We start from the raw sequence: 15,719 nt of genomic DNA, 5'->3' as shown, positions 1-15,719 counted from the left end.
ATACCAAAACGGCCAGCTCTTCCAATGCGATGCATATACGTCTCCCAGTCTTGAGGAATATCAAGGTTAACAACTAAATTCACTTTTTCTGCATCAATTCCTCGGGAGGTCTGAAAAAGCCACATTAACAAAATCTTTATGTAGGAACAAAATATAAACATGGAAGCAAAATCTACTTGGTGCTAGAAAATTGATGAACAATACTCAGCAAGACATTCAGCATTCATTCATGTGTTAAGAGCATTTCCAGAAAGACCAGTCTTTATCATCTATACCAAACTGCCTTCACAAAGCTGCCATCTTCTGGAAAAGTGCTATTTTTCAGTCGCTGAATATTTTAAAGGCAGATTGATGGATCATGAAGAAAATCCAAGAACATCAGGATCAAGTGGGAGAGTGAACTTTGAAGTCTGCCGCAACTCTGCTGAATGGTGGAGTAGATTCAGGTAGTGGAGTAGATTCTTGTTATTGTTTCTTCGGCACATAAACCTACTGAGTCCATGACGTGAAAATACTCAGTGCAAGTGGGAGTGTGAACTTTGATATCTTGCACGATTCTACTGAATGGTGGAGCAGATTCATGTTTTTGTTTCTTCTACGCATAAACCTCTGGAGCCCATAACGTAAAGATACTCAGTTCAAGGAGTACTATTGGGTAAGAACTTCCCAGATTCTGACTCAACAACATTGTGAACACACATCCAAGCAATAACGATGGGCATCTTGCAGGTTGTATAGGAAAATAACTGCAGATGCTGCTACAAATCGAAGGTATCAAAAAATGCTGGAGTAACTCAGTGGGTTAGGCAGCATCTCTGGAGAGAAGGAATGGGTGGCGTTTCAGGTCGAGACCCTTCTTCAGACTTGCAGGTGGTACTGTTCACATTACAGCTGCCAATGATCTTGAAGGTTGCCAATGGGTGACAATAGACAATAGACAATAGGTGCAGGAGTAGGCCATTCAGCCCTTCGAGCCAGCACCGCCATTCAATGCGATCATGGCTGATCACTCTCAATCAGTACCCCGTTCCTGCCTTCTCCCCATACCCCCTTACTCCGCTATCCTTAAGAGCTCTATCCAGCTCTCTCTTGAAAGCATCCAACGAACTGGCCTCCACTGCCTTCCGAGGCAGAGAATTCCACACCTTCACCACCCTCTGACTGAAAAAGTTCTTCCTCATCTCCGTTCTAAATGGCCTACCCCTTATTCTCAAACTGTGGCCCCTTGTTCTGGACTCCCCCAACATTGGGAACATGTTATCTGCCTCTAATGTGTCCAATCCCCTAATTATCTTATATGTTTCAATAAGATCCCCCCTCATCCTTCTAAATTCCAGTGTATACAAGCCCAATCGCTCCAGCCTTTCAACATACGACAGTCCCGCCATTCCGGGAATTAACCTAGTGAACCTACGCTGCACGCCCTCCATAGCAAGAACATCCTTCCTCAAATTTGGAGACCAAAACTGCACACAGTACTCCAGGTGCGGTCTCACCAGGGCCCGGTACAACTGTAGAAGGACCTCTTTGCTCCTATACTCAACTCCTCTTGTTACGAAGGCCAACATTCCATTGGCTTTCTTCACTGCCTGCTGAACCTGCATGCTTCCTTTCATTGACTGATGCACTAGGACACCCAGATCTCGTTGAACTCCCCCTCCTCCTAACTTGACACCATTCAGATAATAATCTGCCTTTCTATTCTTACTTCCAAAGTGAATAACCTCACACTTATCTACATTAAACTGCATCTGCCATGTATCCGCCCACTCACACAACCTGTCCAAGTCACCCTGCAGCCTTATTGCATCTTCCTCACAATTCACACTACCCCCCAACTTAGTATCATCTGCAAATTTGCTAATGGTACTTTTAATCCCTTCGTCTAAGTCATTAATGTATATCGTAAATAGCTGGGGTCCCAGCACCGAACCTTGCGGTACCCCACTGGTCACTGCCTGCCATTCCGAAAGGGACCCATTTATCCCCACTCTTTGCTTTCTGTCTGTCAACCAATTTTCTATCCATGTCAGTACCCTACCCCCAATACCATGTGCCCTAATTTTGCCCACTAATCTCCTATGTGGGACCTTGTCGAAGGCTTTCTGAAAGTCGAGGTACACCACATCCACTGACTCTCCCTTGTCAATTTTCCTAGTTACATCCTCAAAAAATTCCAGTAGATTTGTCAAGCATGATTTCCCCTTCGTAAATCCATGCTGACTCGGAATGATCCCGTTACTGCTATCCAAATGCTCAGCAATTTTGTCTTTTATAATTGACTCCAGCATCTTCCCCACCACTGATGTCAGACTAACTGGTCTATAATTACCCGTTTTCTCTCTCCCTCCTTTCTTAAAAAGTGGGATAACATTTGCTATCCTCCAATCCACAGGAACTGATCCTGAATCTATAGAACATTGAAAAATGATCTCCAATGCTTCCACTATTTCTAGAGCCACCTCCTTAAGTACTCTGGGATGCAGACCATCAGGCCCTGGGGATTTATCAGCCTTCAGTCCCATCAGTCTACCCAAAACCATTTCCTGCCTAATGTGGATTTCCTTCAGTTCCTCCATCACCCTAGGTTCTCCGGCCCCTAGAACATTTGGGAGATTGTGTGTATCTTCCTCAGTGAAGACAGATCCAAAGTAACGGTTTAACTCGTCTGCCATTTCTTTGTTCCCCATAATAAATTCCCCTGCTTCTGTCTTCAAGGGACCCACATTTGCCTTGACTATTTTTTTCCTCTTCACGTACCTAAAAAAACTTTTGCTATCCTCCTTTATATTATTGGCTAGTTTACCCTCGTACCTCATCTTTTCTCCCCGTATTGCCTTTTTAGTTAACTTTTGTTGCTCTTTAAAAGAGTCCCAATCCTCTGTCTTCCCACTCTTCTTTGCTATGTTATACTTCCTCTCCTTAATTTTTATGCTGTCCCTGACTTCCCTTGTCAGCCACAGGTGTCTCTTACTCCCCTTAGAGTCTTTCCACCTCTTTGGAATAAATTGATCCTGCAACCTCTGCATTATTCCCAGGAATACCTGCCATTGCTGTTCTACCGTCTTCCCTGCTAGGGCCTCCTTCCAATCAATTTTGGCCAGCTCCCGCCTCATGCCTCTGTAATCCCCTTTGCTATACTGTAATACCGACACTTCCGATTTTCCCTTCTGCCTTTCCATTTGCAGAGTAAAACTTATCATGTTGTGATCACTGCCTCCTAATGGCTCTTTAACCTCTAGTCCCCTTATCAGATCAGGATCATTACACAACACTAAATCCAGAATTGCCTTCTCCCTGGTAGGCTCCAGTACAAGCTGTTCTAAGAATCCATCTCGAAGGCACTCTACAAACTCTCTTTCCTGGGGTCCATTTCCAACCTGATTTTCCCAGTCTACCTGCATGTTGAAATCTCCCATAACCACCGTAGCATTACATTTTTGACACGCCAATTTTATCTCCTGATTCAACTTGCACCCCATGTCGAGGCTACTGTTTGGGGGCCTATAGATAACTCCCATTAGGGTCTTTTTACCCTTACAATTTCTCATTTCTATCCATACTGATTCAACATCTCCTGATTCTATGTCACCCCTTGCAAGGGAATGAATATCATTCCTTACCATCAGAGCAACCCCACCCCCTCTGCCCACCTGTCTGTCTTTTCTATACGTTGTGTACCCCTGAATATTCAGTTCCCAGCCCTGGTCCTCTTGTAGCCATGTCTCAGTGATCCCTACAACATCATACTTGCCCATGACTAACTGAGCCTCAAGCTCATCCACTTTATTTTTTATACTACGCGCATTTAAGTACAACACTTTAACTTCTGTATTTACCTCCCCTCTCACATCGTTCACAATTGGCCCTGCCCTTAATTTCTTTTCCGCTCTAGAACTTCTGTTCCCATTCTTCCGAGAGTCTTTTGCAATATCTCCTGTATTCCCTTTTACCTCATCTTCATATTCACAATTTGTTAACCCCTCCCCCCCACTACTTAGTTTAAAGCCACAGGTGTCACACTAGCAAACCTGCCTGCCAGAATGTTTGTCCCCCTGCTGTTAAGATGCAACCCGTCCCTTTTGTACAAGTCACCCCTAGCCCAGAAGAGATCCCAGTGGTCCAGAAATCTAAATCCCTGCTCTCTACACCAGCCCCTCAGCCATAAATTCATACCCTCTATCTCTCTGTTCCTGGCCTCACCAGCACGAGGTACCGGTAGCAGTCCAGAGATAACTACCTTCGACGTCCTACTTCTCAGTGCTTTTCCCAACTCTCTAAACTCCCGCTGTAGCACCTCCTTCCTCTTCCGCCCGACGTCATTCGTGCCCACGTGCACAACGACTTCAGGTTGATCGCCTTCCCTCACTAGGGTGGCATCAGAGTCCTGAAGAAGTCACTGCAGTGCTTGTTTTTGGATAAGATACACTGCTGCTGTGGTGCACTAGTGGTCATTTTGATAACAAAATGCATCCAGGAATGTAGGGAGAATGTAAGCCCAGGTCAATATTCTGAAAATGGACAACTTTACTTAAGTAAAACACAAACTGCTGGAGTAGCTCAGCGGGTCAGGCAGCATCGCTGGAGGACATGGATAAGCACATTTCAGGTCAGAACCGTCAAAACCTTATGAAGCCGGCTGTACCCAAAATATCAAAAATTGATTCTGCTTGGAGCACCTCTTTTAAATACCGTACTCCCCACATCCACAACCCGGTTCAACCAAAGGAAATCAGAGAGTGCTTCACGGAATACCATGACATTTGAGTGCAATAAATAAAGTAACCACTAGCCACCACTAGAGGATGTCCATGAGCTGTCTAACCAGTGCCCAATGACAAAAGCCGGCTTGCACTCTACAGCTTAACTGCAGTTTGACCCACTGAGTCCAAATGCTAAATTCACATTCAAAGTAAACCTCAGTCTTGGGCCCAAACACTGGCAGGTTCTGAACCATTAATGTCAGAAGGAACTGCAGATGCTAGTTTAAACTGTAGATAGACACACAAAACTGGAGTAACTCAGCGGGACAGGCAGCATAACTGGAGAGAAGGAATGGGTGACATTTCGGGTCGAGACCCTTCTTCAGACTGAAAGACATGGGAAAGGGAAACAAGAGATATAGAACAATGAATGAAAGATATGCAAAAAAGTAACGATGATAAAGGAAACAGGCCATTGTTAGCTGTTTGGTGAAAACAAGAAGCTGATGCAACTTGGGTGGGGGAGTAATGGTGAGAGGGAATGCTGGGGTTATTTGAAGTTAAAGAAATCAATATTCATACCACTGCGCCGTAAGCTGCTCAAGCGAAATATGTCTATCTGCAGTCCTAACCATTAGTGTTAGTTTCAAGCTCCCAGAACACCGTGGCCTGCAGGGGGAGCCGCTGAGCCAGTGCCCCACAGCCGAACACAAACTCGTTTATTATAATGTTTAGAGTACTATGCTTACAAATTTTAGACACAAAAAGCTGGAGTAACTCAGCGGGACAGGCAGCATCTCTGGAGAGAAGGAATGGGTGACGTTTCGAGTCGAGACCCATCTTCAGTCTCGATCAATTGACACCCAAAGAGGAAAGTGTAAAGAGTGACAATGGGATGCAAGTGAACAGCTGAGTCAGAATATGTATTTGCACAAAAACAAAGACAAGCAGGTTTAATCTTAATCACAACTTTACTCGTGAGAAATTGGCACTCGTTTTTTCTTTGTATTTGTGCTCCATTTTCATAAAGAAACGTAACTTGTTCGCTCGGTTCAAACACTCCCGTACAACCCAACTCCCCATTGCCTTGGGATCGTAACAAAGTGTAAAAAGCAATCTACCAAGCAGGCCACAGGTACACCGCTCGCAGCTTAATCTGCTAAATTAATCTAAATCCTTTTTAATGAGGTTAGGTCATAAATTATAGGACCAGAATTAAGCCATTCGGCTCATCAAGTCTACTCCGCCATTCAGTCATGGCTGATTTATCTTTCCCTCTCAACCCCCTTCTGCATTGTCCCCATACTTGGGACAGTACTTCGGGAAGATTCAGTCATTGGTAGCAGGGCACTCCCTGCTTTACAATCTTAGCTTCGAGATTAATCCATAAAACTCACCAAGTCAGTGGAGATGAGAACCCGACATTTGAACTGTTTTAGTTTCGACATGGCCTCAAGCCGCTGGTTCTGGTTCATGCTGCCTGAATGAAAGCAAAATGAAACACAGATGAATGCAGATGGAAACACATTAGGAGTTGTTAGTAGAAGCAGTAGTCCGGATCAATATGTTTAACAGCATTACAATTAAATTGTGCTCTCATTAAGTCTTCCCAATAAATATCTGAGTGTGAAACAGATAGACTCAAATTTGATAGTCCCACTCACCCATGCAAAGAATTAACAACGTGGACAGCACAGAGGCTTACATCTCGCTTCAATATCTTTAGATAAGTTTATTGTCATGTGTACCGAGGTACAGTGAAAAGCTTTTGATGCGTGCTAACTAGTCAGCAGAAGGATAATACATGATTACAATCGAGCCATTTACAGTGTATAGATACATGATAAGGGAATAACGCTCAGTGCAAGGTAAAGCCAGTAAAGTCCAATCAAAGATAGCCCGAGGGTCACCAATGAGGTAGATAGTAGTTCAAGAATGCTCTCTAGTTGTGGAAGGATGATTCATTTGCCTGGTAACAGCTGGGAAGAAACAGTCCCTGAATCTGGAGGTGTGTGTTTTCACACTTCTACACCTTTTGCCTGATGGGAGAGGGAAAAGTGAACGGCCAGGGTGCGAGTCGTCCTTGATTATGTTGCTGGCCTTGCCGAGGCAGCACGAGGCATAAATTGAGTCAATGGAAGGTTGGTTTGTGTAATCAATGATGAATATCCCATACTGGATACTGCCCTGTTAACTCCCTGCTGAAAAATATATGGGCACTGGGGAAGGACCCAATCTGATTTGAGCTATGATTTTCTCGATCGGATCATGATGGCTCTAACAAACTCTCATCCTGCCTTCATGCAAAATGAAAGTATATTTCCACAGAACTGGAAAACTCCAAAATGTCAGCAACTTCAAGAGGAAAATAATCAGGTGGCTTTGGATTTTGACTCGTCTCATTTGAAAATCACCAAATCATCAGAGACCCACACCACCCTGGCCACACACTCATTCCACCTCTGCCATCGGGAAGGTGGTGCAGACTAACATCCAGGTTCAGGAACAGCCTCTTCCCTGCAACCATCAGGCTATTAAACACGACAACCTCCAAATAAGCTCTGAATTACTTGGACTCGGGGGCATTAGTTTTGTTATTTTGCACCATTATTGTTTTTTGCGTTTGCGTGTGCATATGTATGTGTGTCTTTGTATATATTTTCTCGTTTATTTTACTATATTGTTACCAGTTTACATATTCTGGTGTCCTGTCGCAAGTAAGAATTTCATTGTTCTATCTTGGACATATATGACAATAAAGCACTCTTGACTTGAACTTGAGAACAATCAATTATACACCAATCAGCCAAAACATTATGACCACCTGCCTAATATGCTGTTGGTCCTCTGTGTGCCGCCAAAACAGCGCTGACCTGCCGAGGCATGGACTCTACAAGACCCCTGAAGGTGTTCTGTGGTATCTGGCACCAAAACATTAGCAGCAGATCCTTCGGGTCCTGTAAGTAGCGAGGTGGAGCCGCCGTGGATCGGACTTGTCGATCCAGCCCATCCCACAGATGCTCAATCGGATTGAGATCTGGAGAAATTGGAGGTCAGGGCAACACCGTGAACACTTCATCATGTTCCTCAAACCATTCCCGAACAATGTGTGCAGTGTGGCAGGGTGCATTATCCTGCTGAAAGAGGTCACTGCCATCAGGGTATATCATTGCCATGAAGGGGTGTACCTGGTCTGCAACAATGTGCAGGTAGGTGTCAAATTAACATCCACATGAATGGCCAGACCCAGGGTTTCTCAGCAGGACATTGCCCAGAGCATCACTCCCTCATCTTCCCAGATGGGATAGCCTTCATTGCCCTCACGCATCGATGAGCCTTGGGCACCCAACACCCTGTCGCCGGTTTTGTGGTTTGTCCCTCCTCCGACCACTGTCGATAGGTACTCACCACTGCTGACTGGGAGCACCCCACAAGCCTTGCCGTTTCAGAGCTGCTCTGACCCAGTCGTATGGCCATAACAATTTGGCCCTTGTCAAAGTCGTTCAGGTCTTTACGCCTGCCCATTTCTCCTGCATCCAACACATCAACTTCAAGAACTGACTGTTCACTTACTGCCTAATATATCCCACCCCTTGACAAGTGCCATTGTAACAAGATAACCAAACTTATTCACTTCACCTGTCAGTGGTCATAATGTTTTGGCTGATTGGTGTACATCATTACCAGATCACCCACCTGAAATACAGACAGCAGGAAGTCCTCTTGAGGTGAGAATGTCTGCAAGACGTTGAGCTCTATTCCAACACAAAAGCCAAAAAATACTTAGTAACATTGGAAAAAAAATATCTCAGTAATTTCTGAACAAAAGCACACAAGTTGTTGAAAAGCTGATCAAACAAAGAGTACAACTTTACTTTAAAAAGAACAATGAAAACCAAAGGAACACTGTCAATTACATCAAAAATAAAATCTTTATTAACACAGAGAAGAATGCCTTAAAGGCACCAGGGTGGAATATGATTTTGAATTGTAATGACATGACTTTGTTGGTAAATATTGTGCAACATGAACAGACCCGTAAAAGTCACGGATGTTCCCTTTCAAATATAGCTCCCATAAAATCCTCTTCATTTACAGAAGCACTAGCTTTCAAAAGAGGTTAATATACAAGGCCACCATAGATTTTCCAGCAACCAATGGTCTGGTGCCTCCCTTAATTGAGACAAAATCACGAGGGCACAGGTGAAACCATCCCCGGAAGTCCCCCCAAAAATGTGGTGCCTAGGCCGGGTAAGGCGGCCGATCTCAACCTCATCGGGACTTCCGCACTGATCGGTGGATCGAGTTTGCCCCCTGCAGCCAGTGGTCTGGAACTCCGGCCCGGGCTGAGCCAGCCAATCCATTCCCACAGCCAGCTTCCGAGGCCAGCTTTGCGGACCGTAATCTCGGCTCCGCGATGGCCGAGGCTGACCGTTGCGGTACCTCTGTACTCCACTTCCAGGCCATGACCTCTGTTAGTCCTACAAAACAAATAATCCAGACAGGCTCTGGAACCAAGGGTGCTGCACCTGCAATACCTAGATAATGAAATATTGCAGTAGTATCGGGGAATAGGATTAATTCACAGGGCTCAGAGAGTAAGGACATATAACATGAGAAAGGCCACCTGTGAATATGCCATGATCGTAACACACACAGAGGAAGAGTCAACATATCCACTTACCTACTGTGGAGATTTGAAAAGACCAGGGCCTGATTGAAGGGGATTTTGCTGAACAGTTCCAGTAAATGTTGCACTTTCTCCTCAAATATCTTGTGTGGAAGTGGGTAGAAATTTACAACCTTATAAAACTGCTTCAGCCCTGTGGTATAGAAATATTAACAAAATATTGCCTTGCTTCAGTGTGGTCCCATACAAGTTATAACATCAAGGACATTAACAAAATACTACATGAAAATAAAGTTTGACTGAATAAACAGGCTTGAATCCTAAGCAATGGACTGCAGTAATTATACTCAATTTGTTGTCTCAATCTGCTCTGTTTAGATTTATTTTGAAGCACTAACCCTAGAGTTATGGAGCTACAAATGCTTTATTCAGTCAAAAACCAACCCTAGACGGGCTAAACAGTAAGAGAATGAAAAAGTCGTAAGTTCAGCTAGGAACAATACAAAAATAAATCAGTACGGAAGTAATTTTCAACCAATACGCTGCTCTGTGACAGATTGAAATACAAAAGAACTACCAGATGTTTAAAGTTACTGCTCTAACACCATGTCAAATGTAGGTATCACTCTTAACCTCTGTGACTGGAATAATACAATTAATAGAATTTAATTAAACAAAAACACAACAGGGAATCCTTGGTGTCAGCTCATTAGCACTTGCAGAAAGAAATGATGAATCAATATTTCAGGTTTTGGTATCTTACAGCGTGCAGCCTTTGGCAAATACCCTGCCACCCAGTATCTAAACTCCAATATAGCAGTTTGGTGAATTAACTATTGACAGCTGTGGTGAACCATGTATATTGTCACCAGGATGATAGGAAAAAGGCAATCAAGTCAAAAGATCTGTAACCTCTCCCCACTCCATTCTGGGAGTCCAACCTGCTTTAAGACCTGAAGGCCTTACGACTGTAAGCAGCTTGGACTGTGTAAGCAGCTGGGATGCCAAAATCTGGCAACTATTACAATATGGACCCAGTGGGCAGTTTCCATGTATGGGGTACTTGAACAGGGATTGTCTTTATGTACAGCAATAATAGCACTGATCAATATGCAAAAAAATATATATATTTCACTGTACCTTTGGTACATGTGACAATAAAAGAACCTTTGAAGACGACCACTCCCACCTCAGTACCAAGGAAAAGCAAGGTACCATGCCACAACAACTACCGTCCAGCGATTCTTACATCCACCATCATGAGTACTTTGAGAAATTTGGCCAAGATGCACATTAACTCAAGCCACCCAGATAGTATTGATTCACTGCAGTCTGTCAAACATCACAACAGGTCCATGGCAGATGCCATCTCGCTGGCTGTACACTTATCCCTGGAACGTCGAGACATCAAATGGTCTCCCCACTATCAAATCTATCTGCGTTTCACATTGCCTCAAAGCAGCTAACATAGTCATGGCCCTTTTTCACCCTGGTCATTGGCCAGAAGTTATAAAAGCTTGAAGGCACGTATTAACAGATTCAGGGTCGGCTTCTTCCCCACTATTCCCTGCACTTTTTCTCTGTAAATGTCATGATCTAATGCTGCAACACTACATTCTGCATTCTTGTTCTGTGTTTTGCTGTACCTGTGTATGACTTGATCGTACTCATGTATTGTATGATTGGATTATAAAGCACCCAAAGCTTTTCATTATATCATGATATGCACGACAATAATAAACCAACACCAAACAGATAAGAGCTAAGGAATCTATAGGATCTTGTCATACAACTGGAAAATCCAAAAACCGCATGACTCACAAATTTAATCATTACCCATCTCAAGTGAGGGCTGTTAAGGAAAATGCTCTTATCTTTCTCCATCTTGTTTCCTTCTTCCCCTTCATAAAAACTGAAGGGTTTTTCACCCTTTACTCTCATGTACAGCTTTCAGAAAACTTATCCAAAGTAGACGACAAGACACAAGAGGGAAAGGCCAACACTTACAAAAATGGAAAATGTAAATGTAAATGTTTCCCATCACTTCCATAAAGGAGACATTAAAGACATGTCCTCCTTATCTGCTGAAGTTGCCGTTAACAATCCCATGGCATTAATCAGAGCAGAGGTGGGAGTGTGTTCCATATCACTGCCTACATTCCATCACGAGGGAAACAAAAATGGGAATTAACCTTGCATTCCTTTTGTGGTAAGCCTGCTCTGTCTACCAAAGTTGAAGCATTGACCACACGTACAAAATAATTTGTTATGGAACAAAATGTCACTTTAGCAAAGTGAGAATGTAATAAATAAATTCCAATTCTTATGAAAAGGTTTATTTTCTGCTGACTCAGTGATTATATTGAAGCAGACAAGTATTAGCAATTCCAGGCATGGCAATTAAAATTCACCACCCCATCCCTCAATCACAAAGGATCCGTGTAGGGGCCTTCAAGCACGCAATCATAATCTGGTTTGGACTTAAATCTGGTTTGCACATCATTGCTTCAGGTATGGGACAGCTCTCCATTCACAGTAACAAGAAAACCAAACCAGATAAATGGGAGTTAAAACACAGATCAACTGATTTGGTGAAATAGGCCCAAAGGTTAGCATGAGAAGATGAACATTTCAGATGGGTAATGATTTCTGCTGCCTAACAATGTGCATCCATAAGTTCATAGGTTTTAGGAGCAGAATTGGGTCATTCAGCCCATCAGGCCTACTCCGCCATTCAATCATGGCTGATTTATCTTTCCCTCTCAACCCCATTACACCTGATACCCGTACTAATCAAGAATCTGTCAATCGCCGCCTTAAAAATATCCATTGACGTCCCCCACAGCCTTTTGTGGCAATGAATTCCACAGATTCACTACCATCTGACTAAAGAAATTGCTTCTCATCTTCTTTCTTAAGGTACATCCTTTTATCCTGAGGCTATGACCTCCGGTGGTCACATCCTCTCCACATTCATTCCATACAAGGCCTTTCACTATTCAGTAAGTTTTAATAAGGCCCCCCCTCGTCCTTCTAAACTCCAGCAAGTACAGACCCAGTGCCTTCATACGCTCATCAATGATCCCAATCATTCCGGGGACCATTTTTATAAACCCCCCCCAAGAATTAACACTAGGAAGAGCAATGAGCATGCAAGGTGTAGGGTAAAGCTTTGTCCACTTCCGCCCAACATCCCAGAAGCATAATTTAACTAACAGTGCGATGCTTCATTTCATTCTGTTGCCAAAGTTTACTGGCATGAACTTGCAATTTAGGAAACGGGGTTGAGTTGAATTAAAACTAGAGAAAGTGAAAGACAGAAGCCCTGCATTCCAGCAGTGGCAAGTCAAAGCAGCACTGGAGAGAATCAGAGGCAATGCCTTAAATAACTGTAACAACAGGGACAAGTAATCCTCCCTTGTATTAATTTTGAGATTCCAAACTTCACACCTGTTAGCTTTCTACTGAATACATTACACGTCAAGGAATACTCACCAATCAGAGCTGGATCTGTAGAATTCAGTCGAACAAAACTGGGATCCCTCATGTACCTCATTAAGTGCTGAGCCAGTGATTCCGGGTATGTTGCAGACAACGCCAGCATTTGCTTGTTTGTTGGCAGCGAGGAATAAATCCAACTGTACAGAAACAGCAAACAAAATCCTCAAGAACCGTTCTGCTGCTCGGTTATGACTTCCCTCTCCCTCCAGGATTAATAGAAGAATGCCAAAATGCTGGAGTAACTTAGCGGGTCAGGCAGCATCTCTGGAGAAGAGGAATAGGCAACAATTTTGGGTCGAGAACCTCCTTCAGACTGAGTTAGGGGAGAGGGAAACTAGAGGCACCTCTAGGAAGAGCAATGATCATGCAAGGTGTCGGGTAAAGCTATGTCCACTTCCGCCCAACTTCCCAGAAGCAATGAGCACGCAAGGTGATCTTATAGAGGTGTATAAAATCATGAGAGGAATAGATCGCATAGATACAATTTAGGAAACTGGTTGAGTTGAATTAAAACTAGAGAAAATGAAGGACAGAAGCCCTGCATTCCGGCAGTGGCAAATGAATTCAAAGCAGTGCTGGAGAGAATCAGAGGCAAAGCCTTAAATAAATGTAACAACAGGGAGATGTTATCCTCCCTTGCATTAAGCTTGAGATTCCAAACTTCACACCTGTTAGTTTTCTACTGAATACATTACAATCAAAGCTGGATCTGTAGGATTCAGTTGAACAAAATTGGGATCCCTCATGTAACTCGTTCGACCTGAAATGTCACCTATTCCTTTTTACCAGAGATGCTTCCTGATCCGCTGAGTTACTCCAGCATTTTGTGTCTATCTTTGGTGTAAATCAGCAACTGTAGTTCCTTCCTACACATTAATGGAAGAAAGTTTTGCAACTCTAGCAGCTTTAGTTATTAGAGTAAAATAAAACTTTAACTGAGAAATTAAAAAATAAACTTTTATTAGTAATTTTGAAGGAGTGTGTATGGGTGGTCAAGAAGCAGTTCAAATTTTATTTCATGGTACATATTCCCGTTATCAAGAGATTGGTACACAATCATTTAATTGAATAGCATTTTGATGCATAAATCTAAATCATGAGATATCACAGTGAAAATAAACTAACCAAAGTGCACCTCAAGTTGAAATACCAGCTGCCAAGTTGCATGGATATTCATATCTCAAGGACATGTTTTTATAGGTAATCAGACAAGTGCATTAATTAGTTTTAAGATCGTTTTACTATTTAAAAGACACTTGAACTTGTGCATGGATAGGAAAGGTTTAGTGGGATATGGTCCAAATGCGGGCAAATGGGACTGGCTTAGATGGGGCATCTTGGTCGGCATGGATGAGTCATAGAGTGATACAATATGGAAACAGGCCCTTCAGCCCAACTTGCTCACACCGGCCAACATGTCCCAGCTACACTAGTCCCACCTGCCTGCGTTTGGTCCATATCCCTCCCAAACCCGTCCTATCGATGTACTTGTCTGTTTCGTAAATGTTGGGATAGTCTCAGCCTCAACTACCTCCTTTGGCAGCTTGTTCCATATACCCACCACCCTTTGTGTGAAAACGTTACCCCTCAGATTACTATTAAATCTTTTCCCCTTCACCTTTAACCTATGTCCTCTGGTCCTCGATTCCCCATACTCGGGGCAAGAGACTTGGTGCATCTACCCGATCTATTCCTCTCATGATTTTATACAACTCTATAAGATCACCCCTCATCCTCCTGCGCTCCAAGGAATAGAGATCCAGCCTACTCAACCTCTCCCTATAGCTCAGTCCTTCTAGTCCTGGCAATATCCTCGTAAATCTTCTGAGCCCTTGCAAGCTTGACAATATCTTTCCTATAATATGGTGCCCAGAACTGAACACAATATTCTAAATGTGGTCTCACCAACGTCTTATACAACTGCAACATCACCTCCCAACTTCTATACCCAATACTCCGACTGATGAAGGCCAATGTGCCAAAAGCCTTTTTGACCACCTTATCAGCCTGCGACTCGACCTTCAAGGAACCATGCAACTGCACTCCTAGATCCCTCTGCTCGGCAACACTCCCCAGAGGCCTACCATTCAGGGTGCAGATCCTGCCCTTGTTAGACGTCCCAAAATGCATCACCGCAAGTTGGGCTGAAGGGTTGTTTCCGTGCTGTATTACTATATTTATGTACAGCTTTGCTTTAAATTATTTTGGGGGATATCATCCCACTATCCCAATGCCTAAGGGTCTCTGCAGGCAAGATACAGTTGAAGCACAAACCATGCCACTGTTACCACGAGGGAGTCACGTTACTCCAAGTGACACGAGTTTTATTTGCTTTACCAGCCGGAGTGACAGTGGTTGTCTTTTATATTGCAGATGCAGGCTTATTTTTGTGGCTAGGTAACAATCTGTTTTGTCATAGAAATAAACACCCTCAATCTCCAGCCGGGCCACATATTCTGAAGAAGGAACTGCAAATGCTGGTTCATACCAAAGATAGACACAAAGTGTTAGAGTAACTCAGCGCGTCAGGCAGCACCTCTGGAGTAAAAGGATGGGTGATGTTTCAGGTCAGGACCCTTCTTCAGGCTGAAGACGGGTTGCGATCCGAAATGTCACCCATCCTTTTTTATCCAGAGATGTTGCCTGACCTGCTGAGTTACTCCAGTACTTTGTGTCTATGAGGCTCATATTCTCTTTGGTTTCAAATGCCTTGTTTATGGGCAGTGAAAACACCACAAGTTTCCAGGCATTACGAGTGCCGGCCTTGTGCCGGCCTTGTTAACCTAGAATCCAAGGTGAAGGGTGTGTGCAAGAACATACTTCATGGCCTCAACGACGAACAAGATGAAAGGTTAGATTATGAAAAGTCCAAAAGGTGACTGGTA

General features: G+C 43.5%; 1 protein-coding gene across 2 annotated transcripts in view; it reads right to left on the bottom strand.

Moving 5' to 3' along the window:
* ddx20 (DEAD (Asp-Glu-Ala-Asp) box polypeptide 20) overlaps positions 1-15,719 on the bottom strand; it is a 41,523-nt gene that overhangs the window by 6,242 nt on the left and 19,562 nt on the right. For both annotated transcript variants that reach the window (XM_078420883.1, XM_078420882.1), the window contains exons 5-9: positions 12,829-12,971; positions 9,388-9,526; positions 8,400-8,458; positions 6,101-6,183; positions 5-110 (exon numbers count right to left, since the gene is read on the bottom strand). In XM_078420883.1, coding sequence (XP_078277009.1) covers positions 5-110; positions 6,101-6,183; positions 8,400-8,458; positions 9,388-9,526; positions 12,829-12,971 — 530 coding nt within the window. The remainder of the gene's footprint in view (positions 1-4; positions 111-6,100; positions 6,184-8,399; positions 8,459-9,387; positions 9,527-12,828; positions 12,972-15,719) is intronic.

This window comes from Rhinoraja longicauda, chromosome 24 (genome assembly GCF_053455715.1).
Source record: "Rhinoraja longicauda isolate Sanriku21f chromosome 24, sRhiLon1.1, whole genome shotgun sequence".
Classification (NCBI taxonomy): Eukaryota; Metazoa; Chordata; class Chondrichthyes; order Rajiformes; family Arhynchobatidae; genus Rhinoraja; species Rhinoraja longicauda.
Note: the sequence above shows the minus strand (reverse complement) of the source record. Positions and strands in the feature narration are given on the sequence as shown.